General features: G+C 42.9%; 1 protein-coding gene across 1 annotated transcript in view; it reads left to right on the top strand.

The window, feature by feature from the left end:
- LOC131848797 (protein transport protein Sec31A) overlaps positions 1–22,037 on the top strand; it is a 31,877-nt gene extending 9,840 nt beyond the window's left edge. The window contains exons 12-25 of the mRNA XM_059198734.1: positions 706–782; positions 2,146–2,236; positions 3,172–3,282; positions 6,462–6,659; positions 7,141–7,337; positions 7,600–7,998; positions 8,346–8,439; positions 9,482–9,622; positions 10,918–11,426; positions 15,615–15,839; positions 16,924–17,034; positions 18,215–18,286; positions 21,517–21,701; positions 21,836–22,037. Of these exons, the coding sequence (XP_059054717.1) occupies positions 706–782; positions 2,146–2,236; positions 3,172–3,282; positions 6,462–6,659; positions 7,141–7,337; positions 7,600–7,998; positions 8,346–8,439; positions 9,482–9,622; positions 10,918–11,426; positions 15,615–15,839; positions 16,924–17,034; positions 18,215–18,286; positions 21,517–21,701; positions 21,836–22,037 (2,612 nt within the window). The remainder of the gene's footprint in view (positions 1–705; positions 783–2,145; positions 2,237–3,171; positions 3,283–6,461; positions 6,660–7,140; positions 7,338–7,599; positions 7,999–8,345; positions 8,440–9,481; positions 9,623–10,917; positions 11,427–15,614; positions 15,840–16,923; positions 17,035–18,214; positions 18,287–21,516; positions 21,702–21,835) is intronic.
- Positions 22,038–22,347: the final 310 nt, after the last annotated feature.

The following is a 22,347-nucleotide window of genomic DNA, read 5'->3' as shown; positions in this document are numbered from 1 at the left end:
TAAAAACTATATATATATATGGTGCACCCGCCTGCGCTAACGGTTTCTAGAATAAGATGAGCGAGAACATCGTGACAAATTCACCAGGAATTTATCACGATGGTTTCGCGTTACAGGGGTTATCCCACATTACTAACAATCCCCTATTTGATGTTGTACGCAAATAATAATATAGATAACTATCTACTGAAACTCTAACAACCCCCCTCCGATCGATCCCCCGTCCAATTCAAACGGGGATCGAAATTACGACGGCCTGAGCCGAGGTTCGAACCCCTAGCGGTGCCCTCAGGCTAAAGTCGTATCCGTCAGGCGGGAGTTGGCCTTCAGCCGCTCCATAAGTCCTTCCTTGGTTTGGAGTGCCATCTGCACTCGCCCCCTATCGTCCGGTGAAGCTGTAAAGTCCAGCTGCGGCCAACAGCATTAGAGTAGTCCGAAAAGAAAAGTTCATCGAATCAATTGTTCAACTCCATCCATAATATTGAATATGAAGTAGGAATAATCCAATTTAAATTGGTATAACACCCACACTCGCTAGGCTCCAGTTGCACCGACGGACAAACTGCTATTAAAGGTTTAATTGAAGTCGCATTACAGTAATGTAGATTATAGATAAGGATGCCACATTGGCTATAATATTCGTCCAGGTAAAACCGTCGGTGTAGCTAGTGAATAATAAATAAATATTTCGTTTTTACCATACAGGTTACAGACAAGATGAGATACCTTCAAAGTTCAAGAGCGCAGAGCCTGACTCCACGCAGGACCTCGACTCCAGTCAGGTGGGTGGTGATCAAATCTATACATATAAATAAAATTGGAGTGTCTGTTTGTAATATTGAAATAAAATTTTTTACTACATGCATATGAACATAATTACGATACATACACCAAAATAACATTTTTTTCAATTTTTGTCTGTCTGTCTGTTTGTTCCGGCTAATCTCTGAAATGGCTGGACCAATTTTGACGGGACTTTTTTTTGGCAGGTATCTGATATAGTAAGGAGTAACTTAGGCTACTTCTATTTTAGAAAAATAAAGTTAAATTTCACTCGGACGAAGTCGCGGGAAGGGCTAGTAGTAAATATAAACCTATCGACTTGTAAAGAAGACGTAGAAACATATTGAATTGTATTACACAAGGTGAATAAAAGGCATTGAATACAAAAGGCAGATAGGACACTTGATACGTCACGAAATTAATTTATGAAAGTATTATTGAGGAAAAAATAGAAGGAAAGAGAGGGAGGGGCAAACCAAGGTATACATCAAGCAAATGAAAGACAAAATTGTATTCGTGTCGTGTCGACATTTAAAGAGCATGATGGAAGATGGTGGAAAGTGGCAAGAGCTCCACCGACAAGAGCGTGGCTCTTAAATTATGAATGAATATGGAGTATGGATGGATGGATGGATGTTGCTCTTTCATGCAAAAACTACTGTATGGATCAGAATAACATATAGACCAGTGATTCCCAAAGTGGTCTATATCGACCCCCAGGGTCTATGACAAACTGCAAGTGGTCTAGACAGTGGTCACTTTGTTGCTTTTACTTTATGTTTTTAACACTAAACTTTACTACAGGTAGAAATTTATAAAAAATCAATACTAGGTAAGAATGGGGGATCTACCCAAAACCGAAAAATATGGCAAGGGGTCTACGACACAAAAAAGTTTGGGAACCGCTGATATAGTCTATAAATTGAAAGTGGGTGAAAGCGCAGGCACACTCATGTATGAATAATAATAATAATAACAATCTCAGGACAATTCACACAGCGCCATCTAGACCCAAGTTAAGCTAGCTAAAGCTTGTGTTATGGGTACTAGATAACTGATACAAATACATAGCATTTTTTTTTCTTAAATACATACATATCATACATATAAAACACCCAGACCGACACAAACAATCATACTCATAAATACAAATGTTTGTGCCGTGCAAGGAATCGAACCCGCGACCATCGGACGTAAAGCGGTGTGCTAGACCGCTAGACCACCGAGGTCGTCGAATAAATTATTTGAATTTATTTTTTGACAATATACGATACGTTAAATGAATTCTCTTATATTAAAATATATGTACTATGAAGTATGTACATATGTAGTGAATATATGTACTACAAAATATATTTGCAGGATAATGAGACACTTCTGGAGAGGAAACTTTCGAACGTGGATCTGGATGACGAACCCACTGTTGAGAATGTTGTTATACCAAATGGTGAAGGTATGTTATCTCAATTTGTAGAATTAATAAACTGTGCTAGAACTACTCTATATAAGATGAATAGAATAACATTTATTATATCTATGGAATAGGCCGATTCAATGCAGGATATCTCATTGCCAAAGTACCATGGTAGGTTGACCTTCACACGGTTTCTCCTGGAGACCATCGTGATAAATTCCTAGTGAATTTGTCACGATGGGGATGGGATGGACTTAACCTCATGCTTATTTTATCATCCTTCACTGGTGCCCCCTACCAGCGTAAACCGTTAGCGCAGGCGTTCTATTATCATAAAAACATAAAAAAATACAGGGTATACCACACTTCCACAGAATACCTACGCTAAGTGATAGCACTTTAAGTGTACCGTAGAAGGAAAAATAGGGTCTTAATCTTTGTTATCCTCCTCTACCTACCTTTCTTCGTAGAAGGCCAGTAAACCTGTAGTTCTCTTAGGCTCATAAGTAGCAACAATCACTTACCATTAGATTAAGCACAATATATTATAGTTAGATTCAAAAACATAAGAAGTGTTAATAATTTTTTGTTAATAATTTGAAGTTTTTTCTTTTGTAGTAAAATGCTTTAGACATGAAATGATACGACACATATGACCTATATCTTTGTAATGACGAAAACGTCGATCTAAGACGCAAGTTAAATTGTATTGTATTGCGTTTGGACGACAGTAGCTTTTTATTTGAATTATCCAATTGAGAATATTTCTACTTCGTTTCGTACTTACAAAACTACTTCGTAGGCACGTACATATGATCGCAATGAGACGCAAAATTTAAACGTGCGAGGTTTCATTAGACACTTTCGTATTTATTATTTCTCTCTCTATCTTATCTAAATATTCTTTAAAAAAGAGAGTTTTTCGATGTCTCTTTCGCATACGTAATCTCTATTTATTATACCCGTTGTTACAGATTCTACTAGTTTAATTTGTCGTGCTCTCATCTGCGGTAATTTGGAGGAAGCAGCGGAATTGTGTCTGGAAGCTGACAGAATGGCCGATGCTCTCATAATCGCTTCTTTGGGTAAGCTGTATTACAATTATGTGTTTACAATTGATTTACAGACTTGTACGTTTAAAAATACAAGTTTCTACATTCTTATTTAAACAGTCTTATATATCTTAATCTTTTTATATATAAAATTCTCGTGTCACAGTTTTCGTTCCCATACTCCTCCGAAACGGCTTGACCGATTTTCATGAAATTTTGTGAGCGTATTGAGTAGGTCTGAGAATCGGCCAACATCTGTCGGCAAGCGGGTACTGTGAGTCTCCTACTCACTAAAAACTCCAAGATGTTCCTCATTCGACGTCATATGCCGGAGTCGCGGGATCGAATTTAGTCCACCGCGACTCCGACAGCGGTGGCCCACTGTATAGCGGGCCCCATCTCTGCGGGTTCCCTATGGAACCCACCACTTATCCCGTCTTCCCTGGGGAGGGCGCGCGGGGACATGCGCGCGACTTCGGGCCTAGTGCGGTGGGGTGGGACCTCCCCCGCGGGGGTCACCCGGCCCGGTAGCGAGCTGCCTCCTTGCTCGCTAGGAGGGAAACCTCCTCTGCGCCACTCCTACGGCCTGGAGCCTGTGAGGCGGGCCGTTTCCCTCCCTTCCCTTGTGTCGGGGTGCAGTTGTTGCTCGCGCCCAGTGCTCGGCCGGGCGGGCCTGCGACGCGCAAATAGCGCATTTTGGGGCTGCGGCGCACACCGCGACTTTATGGCCCATTTCGCCGCATCGGTAGCAAAGATCGCTTCGGTCCTCCACCTGCGTGCACTGGCTCCTAGGGTGCCCACTCTGCAGGCACCGGAAACACCGCAGCGGTCTTTGCCGCTCCGTGGTCACCTTAATGACCGCCACTGGGCCGCGGATCCAACAAGACCCCAGGGCTTGAGGACTGCTCTTTATCAATTCGCCGACCCTTATATCCTCGGCCCCGTCACCGTCACGCGCAATGGCGGCGGCGACGTCCCCCGGCATCACTGAGTCATTCAGGCTCATGAGCCGCATTTCTGCGGTCTTTGAGGGCCTTGAGACCTTGGCCACATCCTCCGGGATTAGAGCCCGGAGTTTAGACGCCAGAGCGTCAGCCTTCTCAGCGTTGGCGGTGCCGGAAACTTCCAGTATCCGCCCCCCAGTTATCGCAGGTCGAATCCGCAAGCCGTCTATTCCGAGGGGGCGGAGATCAATTTTGTCTTTGGCATCTCGAAGGATGTTGGCGTAAGTGACGCCTTCTTTTTCAGCCGCTTCCCCGATGGTTATGACTACCGCCGCAGAGCGGGGTAGCCGTAACTTTGCAGGGAGCGGCGGACTTACCTTCTTCCTGAGCGTCTCCTTAGCCTTCTTTGCCGCCTGAGTGGCGGTGGCCGTCTCCTGATTTTGGGGGACCGTGATTATCTTCCCCCTATTTCCCCTCACCACCTTAGCCCATGATAAGCTCCCGGCTGCGGGTTATGTGGCTGGAATAGCCGGGGAATCCACCGCGAGGGATTGTCCCTGGGGCACAGTTTTGCGCACCCTCTTGGTCTGGGCCTTGGGTCCGCTTTTTTGGTCTTGGGGGTCAGAATCACGGCCTCCTACTTCTGGAGCGGGCTGAGAGGCCACTGCGTCTTGGGACTGTGCCAAGATTGGTGCCGCTGGTGCGGTTTGGACTACGCTAGGAAGGGGGGATCTGTCTATCATTTTCCTCACCTCTTCCATAAATCGGGTCATCATATTCCCAATCATTGTGCGGACAGTGCCGCCGACGTCCCTCATAATTTGGGCTCTAAAAGTGCCCACCTCCTCGGTCTGGGGTGCATCCGCCATTTTCGCCGGCCCGGCCGCTTTTGCGGTGCGAAGCTTGCGAAGCCACCTCTTGCTGTTAGTCCCTCCTTCATGGACTTTAAAGGACTTTCAAGTTTCCGGAGCTCCGGATTACATCTTCAATGTCCGCCGTATGGTCGAGAACCGCAAGCCGATTACCTTATCAGCCTCCTCCTTCCGCGCATCTTTTCCGCCGTCGAAGAACTCGTGGCGGAAGGCTTCGAGTTCCTTTCTTTTCTGCTCCGACATCCACGACTTGGGACCGGCTGCCTTCTTTCTCTCTTCCTTCAGTGGGCGATTTTCCGACGCCGATGTCTCATCCGAGTTGGCCTCCGAGAGGCACCTTTTGCGCCTCGGTGGCAATGTCTCGTCTAGATCCATATCTGACAGGCCTGTGCACGAGCTCGCCCGCGAAGAACCGCAGTCGATCCCACGAAGAGCCTTAGATCTTGCCCTACGGCCAAGTTGGTCTGCCGCTAAGTCCGTTCTGGCCCATAGTTCCAAATCCGAGATTTCTTCCCGGCTGGGGCCTGCCTCCCCTAATTCATTCCGTTCGTCCGTGTCAACACGACCGCGCACTCCTTCATAGTAACACCGTCCTTCTCGGACACTCTGAATGACGTCCTTCTCGGAAACTCTGAACGCCGTCCTTCTAGGACACCATCTTCGCTACGTCCTTTTCGGACACCTCATCATAAGTTTTTGTTTTTTCACATTCCATTCTTGATGCCACGACTTGTGGAGAAAGTTGCACAGTAGGCAGAGCTTCTATACCTAACTGCGGCCTCATACGACTGAGTGCGGCTAGTTCTCAGAAAGTGGTGCCCTCGCAGCCGAAGTTACTCCTCCGACCCAAACGCCCTGGGGAATACGCTAGCCGAAATGAATTCCAGCAGCGTGCTTTACAGGACGACCTGTCCCTCGCCGGGCACCGAGCTTAAACAAGAGGTTTTTTATAGAGGTTAGCTCCTCGCACCCCCGGGCGATTAAGCCAAGCCCCCGCTCCTACATCGGGTCGATAGACGTGATCACCGACACCCAGTGCAGGTTTATGGTTTGAAGCCAGTTGCACCGAAGTGCGGTCCGGCTGCGCAGTTAAGCACCCACCGGACTTGGCTTCCAGTAGGCAAAGAAGAGAAAGGAAACAAAACAGAAAGACAGTGAAGAAGAAGACAAAGAAAAGAAAAGACGAAGACAGACAAAGTCGAAGAGAAAGATTTGCCTACTCCTACTAGCCGGACTATCGGCCGACGTAGTAGTCACAATTCCCTGACTACTGCAAACTCTACATTTCGCTCCAACTCCGGCTCTAGTAGCACGGATAACTTTTGAGTCCATATCAATTCCCCCCTAATATCGGGAGCGCCGTCGTGGTCACGCCCGTGTACACTGTGGTGCGCAGGCAGCCCGCGGCTGGTGGCGGCGGTGCAGGCGGCGTACGTGCGGCGCGGCGCGCGGTGCGCGGTGTCGGCGGTGGCGGGCGGCGTGCTGCGCGGGCGCTGGGCGCGGCTGGTGCGCGGCGCCGCGCCCGCCTGCTGGCGCGCCACCCTCGCCGCGCTGCTCACGCACTGCGACCCAGACGACCTCGCTACTTACGCAGGTATCCTTTTCTTTACTTAGCGATAGCGGATACTGTGAGACTCCTACTCACATAAAATCCAAAATGTCCCTCGTCGAACGCCATGACCCGGAGTCACGCGATCGATGTTGGTCCACCGCTACTCCGACTACTGGACCCCATCTCTGCAGGTTCCCTACATACGCAGATGTCTAAATTACCTTAATAATATATGCCACTATTGCTATTTCATCATCACCTGCTCCTATCTTATCGCATTCTTTTGAGTTTGAATGTTTAACTTTTTCTTTAATAAGTGTTCGCATTCATCTCATATTTATTCCCTCTTTTTTGTGATATTTTCTTTAACACAGTCCATTCAATTCTTTTTCGGTGCTCTAACCATCCACATTCATATGTAATACACTATTTAAATTAAACCCTTTAAATTATCATTACCATTCTGTAGTATAAAAATGAATTTGGTGGAATAAGGGAACTAAATGTTTGAATGTGTACACAGAAATGTTAGGTGACAAGTTGTCGGCGGAGCAGGACCCGGCGCTGGCGGAGGCTGCGACGGTGTGCTACCTGTGCGGAATGAGTGCGGACGCGCTAGCTGCTCGCTGGGCGCGAGCTGGCGCTGCCGGTGCGGACAATCTGCCGGAGTTGGCGCGGCTCGTGCAGCGGGCCGCCGCCGTCAGGGGCCGCCCCGTGCAGGTCATTATTTATTCTCTTTATTATTCATTATTCGTGTCAAACATAATTTGATTTGTGTATATAACAGATATTTTGTGCCAGTCCCTAAGTCCTATAATAGATGATTATCTTATTTTCAATACATACAATACATACAATTGTAATTGTCGATTGAAGCATTTATCTGTCAATATCACATAACTCGCGTATGTTGCTAAATAGTGATCTAAATGAGTTTTTAATTACAAAAGTACATCCGAGATATGAACGTGATACCGTGCAGGAGGGCGGCAAGCTGGAGTCGGTGCTGAACGAGTACGCGCTGCGGCTCGCCAGCCAGGGGCAGCTGGAGGCCGCGCTGCGGGCGCTGGCCGGCGCGCGCGCGGCGCCGCTGCGGGGGCGCCTGCGGACCGCGCTCGGGCTCGCGCAGGTACTGCCCACAGATACCAGATACCAGATACCAGATACCAGATACCAGATACCAGGGGCAGCTGGCCGCTGCGGGGGCGCCTGCGGACCGCGCTCGGGCTCGCGCAGGTACTGCCCACAGATACCAGATACCAGATACCAGATACCAGATACCAGATACCAGGGGCAGCTGGAGGCCGCGCTGCGGGCGCTGGCCGGCGCGCGCGCGGCGCCGCTGCGGGGGCGCCTGCGGACCGCGCTCGGGCTCGCGCAGGTACTGCCCACAGATACCAGATACCAGATACCAGATACCAGATACCAGGGGCGGATTTAAAAACAGTTTTAAAAACTTTACTGGTAGATGCTTACCAGTAGTCTACCAGCAGTATAGTATATGAACGAAGTAATGGTAGATTTAACATATCATAAGAGTCTGTAATAGACCTACATGAATAAAGATATCATGAATTTGAAAAACTCATAGTGTACATTCGTCCCCCGCAGCAACATGAGGAATATTCAAAAAAACTGGAGTATAGGGCGGGATGCGGGTAAATATCGCGCGCGCGGCGAAAGAAAAATGCGGGGGCCCTCGGTTAACTTACCACAGATACATAATAGTTGGGGGTGGGGGCGGGTGCGGGGGCGCGGGGGCTGCACAAGCGCGGCTCGCTGCCGCACCGTGACGTCACGCACGCGTACTCGCACGCACAAGGTCAGTATCGCGCACCCATTACGTACGTACTAATGTTCATATCCGGAAGCCAGCCCTCATTTCAAAGTTTAATATAAAGAGATTTTGCTTTCTAAATAATCGATACATACATAAAATTGGAGTGTCTGTTTGTAATATTGAAATAATGATAATTTGAAAAACGTATATACATATATTTATATAATAACATTTTTACATTTTTTTAACGTCAATTTGTTTGTCTGTCTGTTTAAACAAGTCTGTTATGTCAGTTTGTTCCAGCTAATCTATAAAATGGTTGGACCGATTTTGATAGGATTTTTATTGGCAGGTTAGAAAAACATGATGTAATTAACTTAGGCTATTTTAGTTAAATTCTCTATTCTCTAATTTATTTGTTAACTTAAAGACGAAGTCGCTGGTACAGCTAGTAATTACATAAAACATGTGCCTCAGTTGAGATATTAGTAGAAAAAAACTTAAAATTTCGCTGATTATCTGATTGCACAAAGATTGAGTGCGTAACGGTTTCTATGGTGATCGTTGCTTGCCTAATCCTTGTTAATTTAATGGTTGGATTATGATTATGGAATGGATATATATAATTCGATAGTTGAGTATTAAATATTTTGCCTCTTATGAATTAGCATTAGTTAGAGATCATTTCCTTTTTTTTACTTATACAAAATCTAGAAGTCTCTTGGCTTAAAGCCAAAGCTGAGCTATGGCAGTAAATTTACAAATAATAATAATAAAGTAACGACAGACTTGGCATGTCCCGTCCTCGGTACTAAACACCAGTTTAAGCTGTGAATAAAAGAAACAGATAATTACAAAAAAAGAAAAAAGAAAAATGTGCAAACAAAAGTCGGCCTAATCGCTCAAAGCAATCTCTTACAGACAACCAGGGAGATAGAAATATTGGTTAAGAGAAAGGTAGGTGGCGCACTATAAAAAGCGAATTAGATGTTATATGAATACTAAATACATATACATACAAATAGCGTATATATATGCACGGCTAGTATGTAGGCAGGGTAATTGATGGAGAGTTGGATCTCAGGGTACGAGCCGCAGCCGTGGCAGCAGGCGTCCGTGGCCGCCTACTCTCCACACAGCGCGCCGCCGCCGCAGCCGCAGCCGCTACACTCGCAGTACCAACCGACTCAGCCGCCGCGTCCGGGCAGCGTGGGCCCGCAGTCCGGTTCGATTCTATTTTAATTACATTACTATCAATTCTTTTTAAATTTGCAGTTTTAATGTGCAGAGTGGGATCGTTGCGTAGACTGAATAAGACAGGTATATTGTCTTTATGCACAAGTTTACAATAGGATATTAACAATTTATAAAATGGTTTTAATCTTAACGTTTTATTTTCTTTTGTTATTTTTACGTTCTCTGTGTGTGGTGGCCCCACTGAAAATCAGCGCTGTGATATTTATACTACAGTATAAATGCTGAGTGGGAGTCACATTCAGCGTTACTAGTATGTTTTAACTTTTAAGTTGTATATTAAATAAGAATACTGTAATGCTGAATTATTATTATTCATTTTTTTTTTCCCAAAAATTCTCATCTCCCCTCTTAAGGAGAGGAGATGGCAACATACCCCCGGCAGAAGCACAGTCGGCCGGGATTCAGGGCCCCGGGGAGAGAAACCGGCGTACAATGCGGGCAGAATCTAACAGCACCGCTTTCTGCATCTTTCCCGGGAGTGAACCGCCCCGGAATCCCAACCGTCTGAGATGTTGTTCCAGACTGGTTGGGATAAGACCGTTCACCGACATAACGATTGGAATGATTTCGGTGGACATCACCCCCCACATTTCGGTCACCTCGTGAGCCAGGTCGAGATACTTTCTCTTTTTCTCAGTTTCGGCTTTCATGAGGTTCCCGTCATGCGGTATGGTGATGTCCACCAAAAACACCCTCGTAAGTGCCCGATCCATCACCACGATATCAGGTTTGTTCGCAAGAACGGTCCTGTCCGTGATGATGGATCGGCCCAGTAGAGCTTGACGCTGTCGCTTTCGAGGACCGGATGGGGCTCGTATTTATAGTACGGCAACCTCTCATTCGCTTTATTATTATTATTACTTTATATGGCAGTACAAATTTAAATTACAAAAAAATAATGCGCGTACAGCGGGATGATGCAATATCTCTCTCACGGATTGCATATGCGCACCAGTATTGCCAACCTTAACCAGTGGTAAAAGGCTGTCGCCACGCCACTGGTATTGCCAATCTTAACAGATTGCGAAATGGTTGACAAGTGTATTAGGTCAGAGGTTGTATACCGGGTCCATCGTTTAGCAGAGAGGGAAACTCCGACTAGTTACCGGGTTTTGTATTTAGGATTCTAAATCTACCAAGCATATTCCAATTCACTTGTAACCCACCTGCAGTATCGTATAGTATTTGTAAATACACACATATGTATATTAATACATAATAAACTCCCAGATTGATACAAATAATATATAATATATTTTACAGGTGGCATAACATCTCGGTCGAAATACAAAGTGGACCCATCGGTACAGTCGGCGCCGCTGTACAACCAGTACAGCTTCAACAACCCCGCGCAGTCCTCGTTCGGCAACTACAACACTCCCCTGCCCGACCAGTACAGCTCCGCTAGCGTGCCATCCAGTTTTGCACCTGTAAATCCTGCCAACTCCATAAATCCACCCAATATTACAAACCCCTCAAACCCGATGACTCCATTAAACCCGGTTAACCCATTAAACCCGGTTAACCCATTAAACCCGGTTAACCCATTAAACCCGGTTAACTCATTAAACCCGGTTAACCCATTGAACCCGGTTAACCCATTAAACCCGGTTAACCCATATAATCAGGTTAACCAATTAAATCCAGCGAATCCAATTAACCAGGTTAATCCAGCTATAAACGGCGGGTATTACAACAACCAGGAACAAGCAGTGCAAAAACCCGTAGCGCCTGGATGGAACGACCCACCGATGTTGTCGGCTAAACCTAAGGTCAGTTAATTTAATTAATCCGTATTACCAACTTAATGAATTTATATTATTTTGTTTAATTTCGCTACCATTAGCATGGACGACCAAACAGACCGCCGAACAGTCAACACTAGGCTTTCAAGTTATATCGGAAGTCTATTCAATAACTGATGATGCCTATTCAGAGGCGAAGCACGTTTTGCTATATGGAAGTAGAATAGAATAGAATACAAAATCATTTATTCAAATAAACATAATTTAAACATTTTTGAATAGTCATAGTTATAATTTTTTTAATCTACCGCTCATTCGGAAAGCTGTCTCATCACAAGAAGAACGAGCAAAAAACTTGCATGTTGCTCTTTTAAATAATCATTGTAATTTTGCATTTTCAATTCGAAACGAGTGAATATAAATCACCAACTAGCACCAATTTATTAGCTTCAGATATTAAATACACAATAGGATTAAAACAGTCGTAGTGATTAGAGCAGATCAGTCCTTACAAGCAGCACTCGTTCACGAGTATGACGTATGAGCCAGCCATCACTGCGCTCGACCATATATTAGGGAGCCCAATGACCCGGCCCATAACGCCGCCACATGTCTGGACATTGTAGTGAGCATGACTACTCAATCCACTCGACACGTCATAACTACTAATAATTACCATATGGTAGTTGTATAGTAAGAAGAGAGAGGTGAAACACGTCTTGCTATAAAAGTAGATTTAATAACGGTCACAATTTGATTGAGAAGGTTGTATCGCTTCGTAGCGGTGGTCAGACATCCGCACTGAAATTATTTGTGATCCCACACATGCTAATGATAGCGGAATTAAACAAAATAATATTAATGCATGTCATACAAATATACATAATTCCTCAATATCAATTTTCTATATAAACAATTACAAAAAACAATCATTGTAATCCAACGCGGCACATCGAGGCAGCGTACCCAAGATACTGGCAGCGTTGCCTCTTTGAATGGCCATACTTAGCCTTTGGGCAAAATAGCTACCAGCTCTCGGGTCACAAGTAACCTCAAGGAGCCGCGCTGAAATATATGTCAAAAACAATTTGGCTTCCGGGCTCCATGGGCCCAACGTCTCCACGGCAAATGGTAAAAACCAATACGACCCCTCCAGATTCGTATATTTTCGTCTTTTAAAATTGCCGCCTGTGTTGCTGCCGTGCCAGGACGAGAGGACGATCCAGACACATGACTTGGTGCCAATGTATCCACACACGTGGCATCCCATACTAAACATTTTCCGAGTTTCCACGGGACCAGGGTCATACCATCAGGCCGTTTCCCGTCTTCGCAGACAATGCCACTAGGCTCTAGTACTGCCTGTATTTGTGCCGTCGCCAATGCTCTATGTATAATAGTGTTGATCATGGCATGACGAGGTATTCGACCAGCACTTCTCATACAAGAGAGACCATGGTGTCCTAATTCATCAACTAGGAAAATTGATATTGAGGAATTATGTATATTTGTATGACATTTATAATAAAAACTATAATAAATATTTTTATATTAATGCATTAAGTAACGAAATGAACTTCCGCATAATATCAACTAATTCGATAAAAAAATATAACTCAACCGAAGGTTGTACTACGTTTTTGTTGTAGTAAAAATCAAGTTTTTTTAGGAATGTTTCTTCTATATGCCTAAAGAAGATATAATAAAGATGTTACATCAAATATGATTAGTCATTCAATACTGAACTCAAGCTATAATAGATTGAGTTCATTATTGAATGACGGCTAAATGATTCAACTGATTGCTTAAACTACTTAATGTATGTGGAGGTAAAATTTTGACAATTATTGGTAATAGTTATATTTTTTCTTTCGAGCTGTTCTAATGCTGTTGGCTGCAGCTGGCCTTTATAGCTAGAACAACAGGGGGCGAGTGCAGATATCACTACAAACCCGCGGAAGGACTTATGGAGCGGCTGAAAGCCAACTCCCGCCTGACGGTTACGACTTTAGTCTGAGGGCATCGCTAGGGTTCTGAACCAGGGATATCTAATATTCGCATCTGCATTCGCAAATGCGGAACTTCCGCATCAATTTAGACAACCGCAATAATCGATGCGGAATTGCATGCGGATGCGGATGTTGCACAAGTTGCTACAAGAAAGAAATTGCGTGGGGCCAATCAGCGCATGCTCATTGACCAATAGGAGCGAAGTTTCGACGCGTTTGTTATTGATGTTATTGATGTATCGTGTATGAAAAACCATTCTATTTTTACGTTACTTTATTTCTGCACCTGTATATTTTTTTGTAAACAAAATCTAAATCCGCACCCGCATCTGCAGATGTGAACGTAAAAAATCCGCATCCGCGGATGTAAATAAAATTCCATCCGCAACATCCCTGGTTCGAACCTCGGCTCAGGCCGTCGTAATTTCGATCCTCATTTGAATTGGGTGGGGGATCGATCGGAGGGTAGTTTATAAAAATGTTTGTGTGTATGTGTAGCACATAACGCAGTGCGAGATGTCGGCTTTACACGCGGGCACCCGACAATGGGGCGGTATCATTGACCATAGGCGGCACGTGGACGAGGTAGCATGCACGCATACTCTGTCAGAGCATTCATAAACAAATCTGTAACGTATGCATTATCTGTCAAGTTTTAAAAACAATCATGCATTCCAAACTATATTTCTTTTTTTTTGTGAGACAATTTTTTTTTAATAATGCTTTATTCATGACCATGGATACAAGTCCTTCAGTCGAATACATTTTTATAATGAATTGAATACATAACATAAAAATTAAAACATAAGGAATAAACTATTATATGAGCTTAGACAATACGATTTGTGGGGAGATATTCTAAACCAGTCCCCACTAGCAGCAACCGTTCACGAGTATGATGGTTGAGCGAGCCATCATTGCACTCAATCATATTAGATGGAGCACATTGTCCCGGCCCATCAATCCGTGCTTCTGCAAACGTCATTATAAATCATTCAATATTTTTAATAACTTGGCATTTAATACAAACGTTATGAGAACTCTATGTGAATGTTCTTAAACACATTTTAGCATGCTAAAGTTGGTCAAAACACTTAGTCTTATGTTCGTGTTACATAAAGACATACCTATTTTATATGCTTTCATTGAGTTTGGAATTTCGACCTTATGTTTTACAATGTGTGTGTTATATGGATTGATTCCTTATATTTGATATTCAGAATTCTATCCGTTATATCTAACCTTTGTTGAGTGTTTTTTTTTGTATTTGAACTAATTTTTGTAATGTTTGAGAAATGTTACAAATATTATATTTTCTCTTGTTTTATTATTCAAAATTAAGACAACCGTTTAAATACACAAACATAATCCACACACACATTACACTCGATAGACTACCGCAATTGGGACTATAAATATCCTTAATATAATTTTTGTGCGATAAACATACAACTATTTTTTATTTCTATACAATAATTCATTACATTACACGATCCAGAAATTTAAGTGAAATGTTAGGATTGCAAAATAATACTGTCTCGTATAGACGAAATATTCGTAACCCATTCATGCATAAACGAAATATTTCCTTAATTATCATGAGGAGATAACAAACCATCGCTCCTAGGCTCCTCCTAATATCCTTCAATTCTGGCGGGTCTATATAGCGAACTTTGAAATAGGGCGATCACAATTTATGTAGGTCGCAGTGCTACATGTCTTAGCACCTAAGAATAGTCTAAAATAGAATAGAATATAATTTATTAACTCATTTTATACAGTAACAACTTAAGAAATACAAGGAACACTTTACACTTTAACAGAGTCAATGTGGACCACAACTCAGCATAATGCTGGAAACATAGTTTCCAGGGCTGATTTTCAGTTGAACCCACAGTACGGTAAAATAGAGGGAAAGGGATTGTTAATAATATGGTCTGTTGATCTTATTGCTAGCAATATACCATGTTAGGTTGACCTCCACGCGGTTCCCCCTGGAAACCTTCGTGATAAATTCCTGGTGAAATTGCCACGATGGGCTAACTGACCTTACTTCATACTCATCTTAGCATCCTCCACTGGTGCCCCGCCAGCGTAAACTGGTAGCGCAGTCGGGTGCACCATTTCATTATCGTCCATAAAAAAGAATAGCCTAAACTAAAATACTCAATAAAATAATATTATCACGTATGGTAAATATCCCCAGCCAAAGCCAGAGGTATCAGCGCCCCAAGCGCCAATAACGCACCCGATATTCGGCGTGGAGCAGCCACAGCACGTGCCGCTGGCCGGGCCTGCTCAGTCGCAGCACCAGCACCAGCAGCATCAACAGTACGGACAGTACCCCGAGCAGCAGTACGCGCAGTATCCCGACCAGTACGCGCGCCAACCAGAACAATACGTGAATCCGCCGCCCGGGTTCTCTCAACCGGTTAGTTTAAAAACTTACTTATATTTCACTTGACATCTTATGGATCTTTCTTGGTTTATAATTAAGCCTTGGTTTTCCTTTAATAAATAAATAAAATAAAATAAAATAATCTACTCGGAAATCCATAATTTGAAGCCATAATGCGTAGAAGAGCTGCATCATTGAGCTCAAACAGCATCCTAAAAACTATTGCGAATATACCTGGTACGCTCCAGAGGCATTGCCTTGTGGACCCAGTGCTTCTAGACGTGGACACAGATATATGAATTAAATATATCTACGTATCTGTATATTATAAGTTACATTTTTTTACTAACACAATATGGATGAATCCGAATTAAAATTAAAATAAATAAATAAAATAATTTACCGACATTACGAGTGGAGATGTGAAGTTTTTTATATAACCTTTGTATATTTAAGTAATAGTATTATTGTTGGGAATAAATATATTTTTATATAATTATTTGTGGTAGATTTACTAGTGGGAAATTGTAATGAGTAGTCTTCGTGTATTTACGATTTACCATTCTCTTCCTCTATTTTGTTTTAGGCGACAAGTAGCTTGCTTTAAGTAAGCTCTATATCTGTTGTAGGATATAGTTAAGCAGTGATATTATTGGGTTAAGAAGCATGACATCTTCGTTAATGAATATAATAAATTCGTTAGTATGGCAACACATGCGTGGTATCCCGTAGTGACATATGATAATTAGGTCATTCTTACCCTTAGGTCGTTCAGACGAACGACCTAAGGGTACGAGCGGTTCTTTACTAGAGAAGAACTATTCTACTTACATGAAAAAAATACTTTGTGTACATACTAACAAAGCATGTTTTCTTTTAATACTACAATGGTGGCATACAATACGACGAGTAATTAGGGGGCGAGTGCAGATGGCACTTCAAACCCGCGGAGGGACTTATGGAGCGGCTGAAGGCCGACTCCCGCCTGACGGATACGACTTTAGTTTGAGGGCACCGCTAGGGGTTCGACCTCAGCTCGGGCCGTCGTAATGTCAATCCCCGCCAAATGTATGAGTAGTGATGACGTAGAGCACGGTGCGTGTGCGTGTGTGTGCAGGCGGAGCCCCCCGCGGCGGGCGTGAAGCCCCCGCTGTCGGGGTGGCAGGCGCGGCTGCAGGCCGGGCTCGACGCACTGCGGGCCGACTGCGCCGCCGCCGCGCCCACACCGGTAACTATACGCACTTATATTCATTACACACTCTATCTGTCTGTTGATAACATTTTTTGTCATTACGATGATACTATAGATATATATTTCAATTGATATAGATGGAGCCCTTTTGAGTAGTCACATATTTTTTTTATTCTACCACTCATTCGGAACGTAGACTCATCACAAGAAGAACGACCGACAAACTTGTGCGAGAAGAGATAATGAGAAGACGATCAGAATGCTATTTTTTTTTAATATATCCATAAAAAAAACATTACATAAATAAAAAATATTACACACACTATTTGACACACGCGAATATATACTCTCTTGTTTATTGGTCTTTGGTCAAATTTAGAATAAATTAATATTATTTGGCTATAGTCTTACTGAGTGTTAAATAAAAATCGTCAAATTTCGAACAGTGTACGACCACGTCTCAAGACGAAGGTTTACGACCAATGTGTGTTGCCAGTGATAACTTACGGAACAGAGACGTGGTCGCTAACTATGGGCCCCACAAGCATCAATGGAGAGGGCTATGCTCGGAGTTACACTGCGTGATCGAATCAGAAATGAGAAGATCCGCAGAAGAACCAGAGTGACAAACATAGCCCGAAGAATTGCGACTCTGAAGTGGCAATGGGCAGGGCACATAGCTCGTAGGACAGATGGACGTTAGGGCAGTAAAGTCCTCGAGTGGCGACCACGAACCGGAAGACGCAGCGTGGGAAGGCCTCCAGCAAGATGTACCGACGATCTGGTCAAAATCGCTGGAAGTCATTGGATGCGAGCAGCGCAGGACCGATCGTCGTGAAGATCTTTGGGGGAGGCCTATGTCCAGCAATGAACGTCCTCCGGGCTGCGATGATGATGATGATGATGATGTACGACCACGACTTCTAGTAATTTCTTAGAAACATAACAGTATTTCTCTATTTCTACGCAATATATGACACACACATATACACAAGTAATATAATGTAATATAGAAAAGTTAATTTGTTTGTTTGTTATTTCTTTGTAGCTTTCTCTTAGAGTCTTAATTTAATTTGATTTTTATTTTAAACTAGTATTTATCTCTGTGTACTATACTCTGTGATTTTTACTTTTTTTCGTTGTACCTAAAAGTAGCTTTTGGTGTATAACATTTTCAGTGTGTATGAGATCTTAAATATTATTTATTTGTTTGCAGCAAGTGAAGAGAAAGTTAGAAGATGTACAAAGGCGATTAGAAACCTTATACGACATGTTACGTGAAAATAGGGTGAGTTTTTATAGTTTAGTTTTCAAATATGTTATCTTAAAATAAATATAGATCCAATATGTATAAGAATTCGAGAAAAAAATAATGGAAATATAATCTTTTTCGGAATTAAACTGTTGAAGGTTTAGTTACACAATATGTAATTCTTTCATTAGGAGAAGTACGTACGGCATGACGATGTCAGAATGTTATTTCATAGTTTTTATTTAGAATAATACAATAAATCATTTATTCAAATAAACTTAATTTAAGCACTTTTGAATAGTCAACATTTTTTTTAAATCTACCGCTTATTCGGAAAGCTGTGTCATCACAAGAAGAATAAGCAAGAAACTTGTGTGTTGCTCTTTTAAACAATCCTTGTAAGTTCACATTTTACAAGTCGAAATGTGTGAATACAAACTACCAACCAGCACTAATTTATTTAGGCTCAAATATAAAAACACAATAAGATTAAATCAGTCGTAGTGATAAGAGCAGACCAGTCCCTACAAGCAGCACTCGTTCACGAGTATGACGGATGTGCCAGCCATCACTGCGCTCGACCATATTTTATGGAGCCCAATGACCCGGCCCACCACGCCGCCACATATCTGGACATTTTAGTGAGCATGACTACTCATTCCACTCGACCACGTCACAGCTACAAAAAGTACTATATGGTAGTTACAGTATTCGCACTTTACATGAGGATGCATGCGGCAATCAATACAAAAGCCACTACGCTATCATATATCAGAAAGCAGTATGAAAAATAAATTATAACGTTGTCCGCAAATAAACTTATACTTGCTATATATTGCTATCATCTATAAATTCATCTATCCTATAATAGGCTTTTTTACATAACATTTGTTTAATATAAAGTTTGAATTGCCTCTCTGTCAGATTTAGCGTAGATTCTGGCAGTTTATTATAGAATCTTACGCAATTACCATAAAATGAATTACTAACTTTGTGTAGACGGCATTTAGGTAAAATTAACTTATTTTTATTGCGTAGGTTTCTACTTGTACAGTCTTTAAATTTCTTGAAACTATCTAAGTTTTTCCATGTATACATAATATTTTCATAAATATACTGAGAGGCAACGGTGAGGATATTTGATTGTTTAAAGCATTGACTCTCTCTTTCGTAAAATAAATATAGTATTTACATCGGCAGCTTTACCCCACAGCAGTATGCCATATGACATAATGCTATGGAAATAACTAAAATATACAAGTTTTGCCGTCGCCACGTCTGTTAATTGCCTTATCCTTCTAATTGCATAAGCAGCAGAACTAAGTCTACTGGCTAATTTTGAAATATGGGGCCCTAATTGTAACTTCGAGTCCACTATTATTCCTAAAAAAACTGTATCATTAACAAAATTTACTATTTCATCATTAAGCAATAGCTGCGTATTTATCTGTCTTACATTAGGAAGCGTGAATTTAATACACTTAGTTTTGTTGGAGTTTAATAATACATTATTACATGTGAACCAATTTAATATAGCAGAGATAGCATAATTTACATCGTCTACATTGGTGACCTATTTTAAACACTAACGAAGTATCATCCACAAATAATACTATATCTGCAACTTTCTCTACCATGTAGTTAAGGTCATTTATATAAATTAAAATATATCCGAGAAATGGCCCTAAGATTTAACCTTGAGGAACGCCCATTTTTATATTAGTTCCTTAGACTTTACACCATCAATATCTACAGTTTGCACCACTATCCTCTAGATATATATTTTCATTAGACTTAGGTCATTATCTCTAATACCATAATGTTCGAGCTTATACAAATTTTTAAGTGTTTTATGATCTACGCAATCAAACGCCTTCGATAAGTCACAAAAAACGCCGAGAGCATCCTGTGAGTTTTCCCATGATTCGAATATATGTGAAAAAAGCGCTACACCTGCATCAGTAGTAGACGTGCCGGCAGCGAAACCATATTGCTGACTGTGAAGCAGTCCGTTATCCCTGAAGTATTTTAACATTTGGTTAAACATAATCTTATCAAATACTTTACTTAGAACTGGCAAAATAGAAATTGGTATATGGTATATGTGTAATAGCTCAAATCTATCTCCTGATTTAAACAGGGGAATTAATTTGCTAAATTTCATTAATTGAGGAAACACGCCATTATCAACACATTTATTGAAAATAGTAGCTAGATAAGGAGCAACAATATCTATGAATGAACTAACTACTTTAACTGTCCCAGAGATCTTCCGTATTTTTTAAATTTAACTGTTTGAATATTTTTATGACATGAAAAGGGCTGACATGTGAAAATATAAATGTTAAAGAGCAAGGGCTGACATTAGCCTCTAGTAATGTTTTTGCTCGAATTGGAGATGGGTCGAGAGACGATGTAATATCAATCGGAATATTAGCAAAAAAATCTTGGAAAATATGAACTATATCTTTTGTTGCTGATATTAACTTATTGTCATAATTATTGAGAATTGATTGCTGGCTTTTTCAGACCTTCCAGTTTCTTTGTTTATAATTCCCCAGATGGTCTTAATTTTGTCAGAAGACTGATTAATTTGTTTATTTATATAATTAGATTTAGCTGCAATACAAACTTGCTTGAAAATTTTTGAATAATTTCTCACATAAGTCGTAAATTTGTTATCAAATCTGTATTTTTTTTGATCATATAAATCAAATAAAATGTTTGTTATTTATGTTTAAATTAAATGAAAACACCATGAAATGTATATTTAAATTTATTTTATATTAATATATATCTCTACTGTCCAAGTGTATTGGCAAGATCCAACAAAGTCTCTTTTTACGTTTTTCTATGAACACTTTTCGAAAACCACATTGTGAACACCTTCCAGCAATGGTATTTTAACATACGCGATACGATGTTGAAACCTTCACGAAAATCGAGTTATTCCTTTTTAAAAGGCCGACGACGTACTTGCAATTCCCCTGGTGTTGCGGGTGCTCATGGGCGGCGGTAATCACTTACCATCAGGTGAGCCGCATGCTCGTTTGTCCCCTGTGTTATAAAAAAAAAACAAAATTTAACTGAAAGTCTCTTTTTTAGACTCCAGTTTATGTCTATGTCTAACACTAATTGAAAATCACGTGCGTGAACAACTATTGCCATGCACGTTTGTCAGTATGTTTAACATACGCAGCTTGCAAGTAGGTGAGACGCGTGACGATTATCGAGTACCGCTAATATTGGTCGTATGTGACGCGCAGCTGTCTGCGAGCGCGCTGGGCTCGCTGCAGCAGTGCGCGGAGGAGGCGGCCGCGCAGCAGTACGGCGCCGCGCTGCAGCAGGCCGCGGCGCTGGCCACCGGGCCCGACTTCGCGGCCGTGGCCTCGTTCCTGCCCGGGCTCAAGGCGCTGCTGCAGCTCGCCGCGCACCGCCACGCCCGCGCCCCGCCCAGCTGAGTGCGCCCCGCGCCCCGCGCCCCGCGCCCCGCGCCCCGCGCTGCAGCAGGCCGCGGCGCTGGCCACCGGGCCCGACTTCGCGGCCGTGGCCTCGTTCCTGCCCGGGCTCAAGGCGCTGCTGCAGCTCGCCGCGCACCGCCACGCCCGCGCCCCGCCCAGCTGAGTGCGCCCCGCGCCCCGCGCCCCGCGCCCCGCGCCCCGCGCTGCAGCAGGCCGCGGCGCTGGCCACCGGGCCCGACTTCGCGGCCGTGGCCTCGTTCCTGCCCGGGCTCAAGGCGCTGCTGCAGCTCGCCGCGCACCGCCACGCCCGCGCCCCGCCCAGCTGAGTGCGCCCCGCGCCCCGCGCCCCGCGCCCCGCGCCCCGCGCCCCGCCTCTTACACCTCTACGTGGCCTGAACGCGCTTGTACCTACACGGGTGCATTGTAGTATGGGAGACATATGAGGTACTCTGCATTGTTGTTGGGAACTCCAATTTAAAAAAAAATACAGCTCGTGCACTCGTTGAAACTGTACTTTTCTATACATGAAACTCGGTTATTTTTGCAACAACCTAAACCAAATTCGACTTTCTGTCGAGATTAATCTAGCGAATAATATTATAGGAATCTGCAATTAACACATTAAACGCCATGTAG

Source organism: Achroia grisella, unplaced genomic scaffold (assembly GCF_030625045.1).
Source record: "Achroia grisella isolate CSIRO2021 unplaced genomic scaffold, CSIRO_AGI_Agris_v1 utg592, whole genome shotgun sequence".
In the NCBI taxonomy this organism is placed as follows: Eukaryota; Metazoa; Arthropoda; class Insecta; order Lepidoptera; family Pyralidae; genus Achroia; species Achroia grisella.
This window is presented reverse-complemented; position numbering and strand designations above follow the sequence as displayed.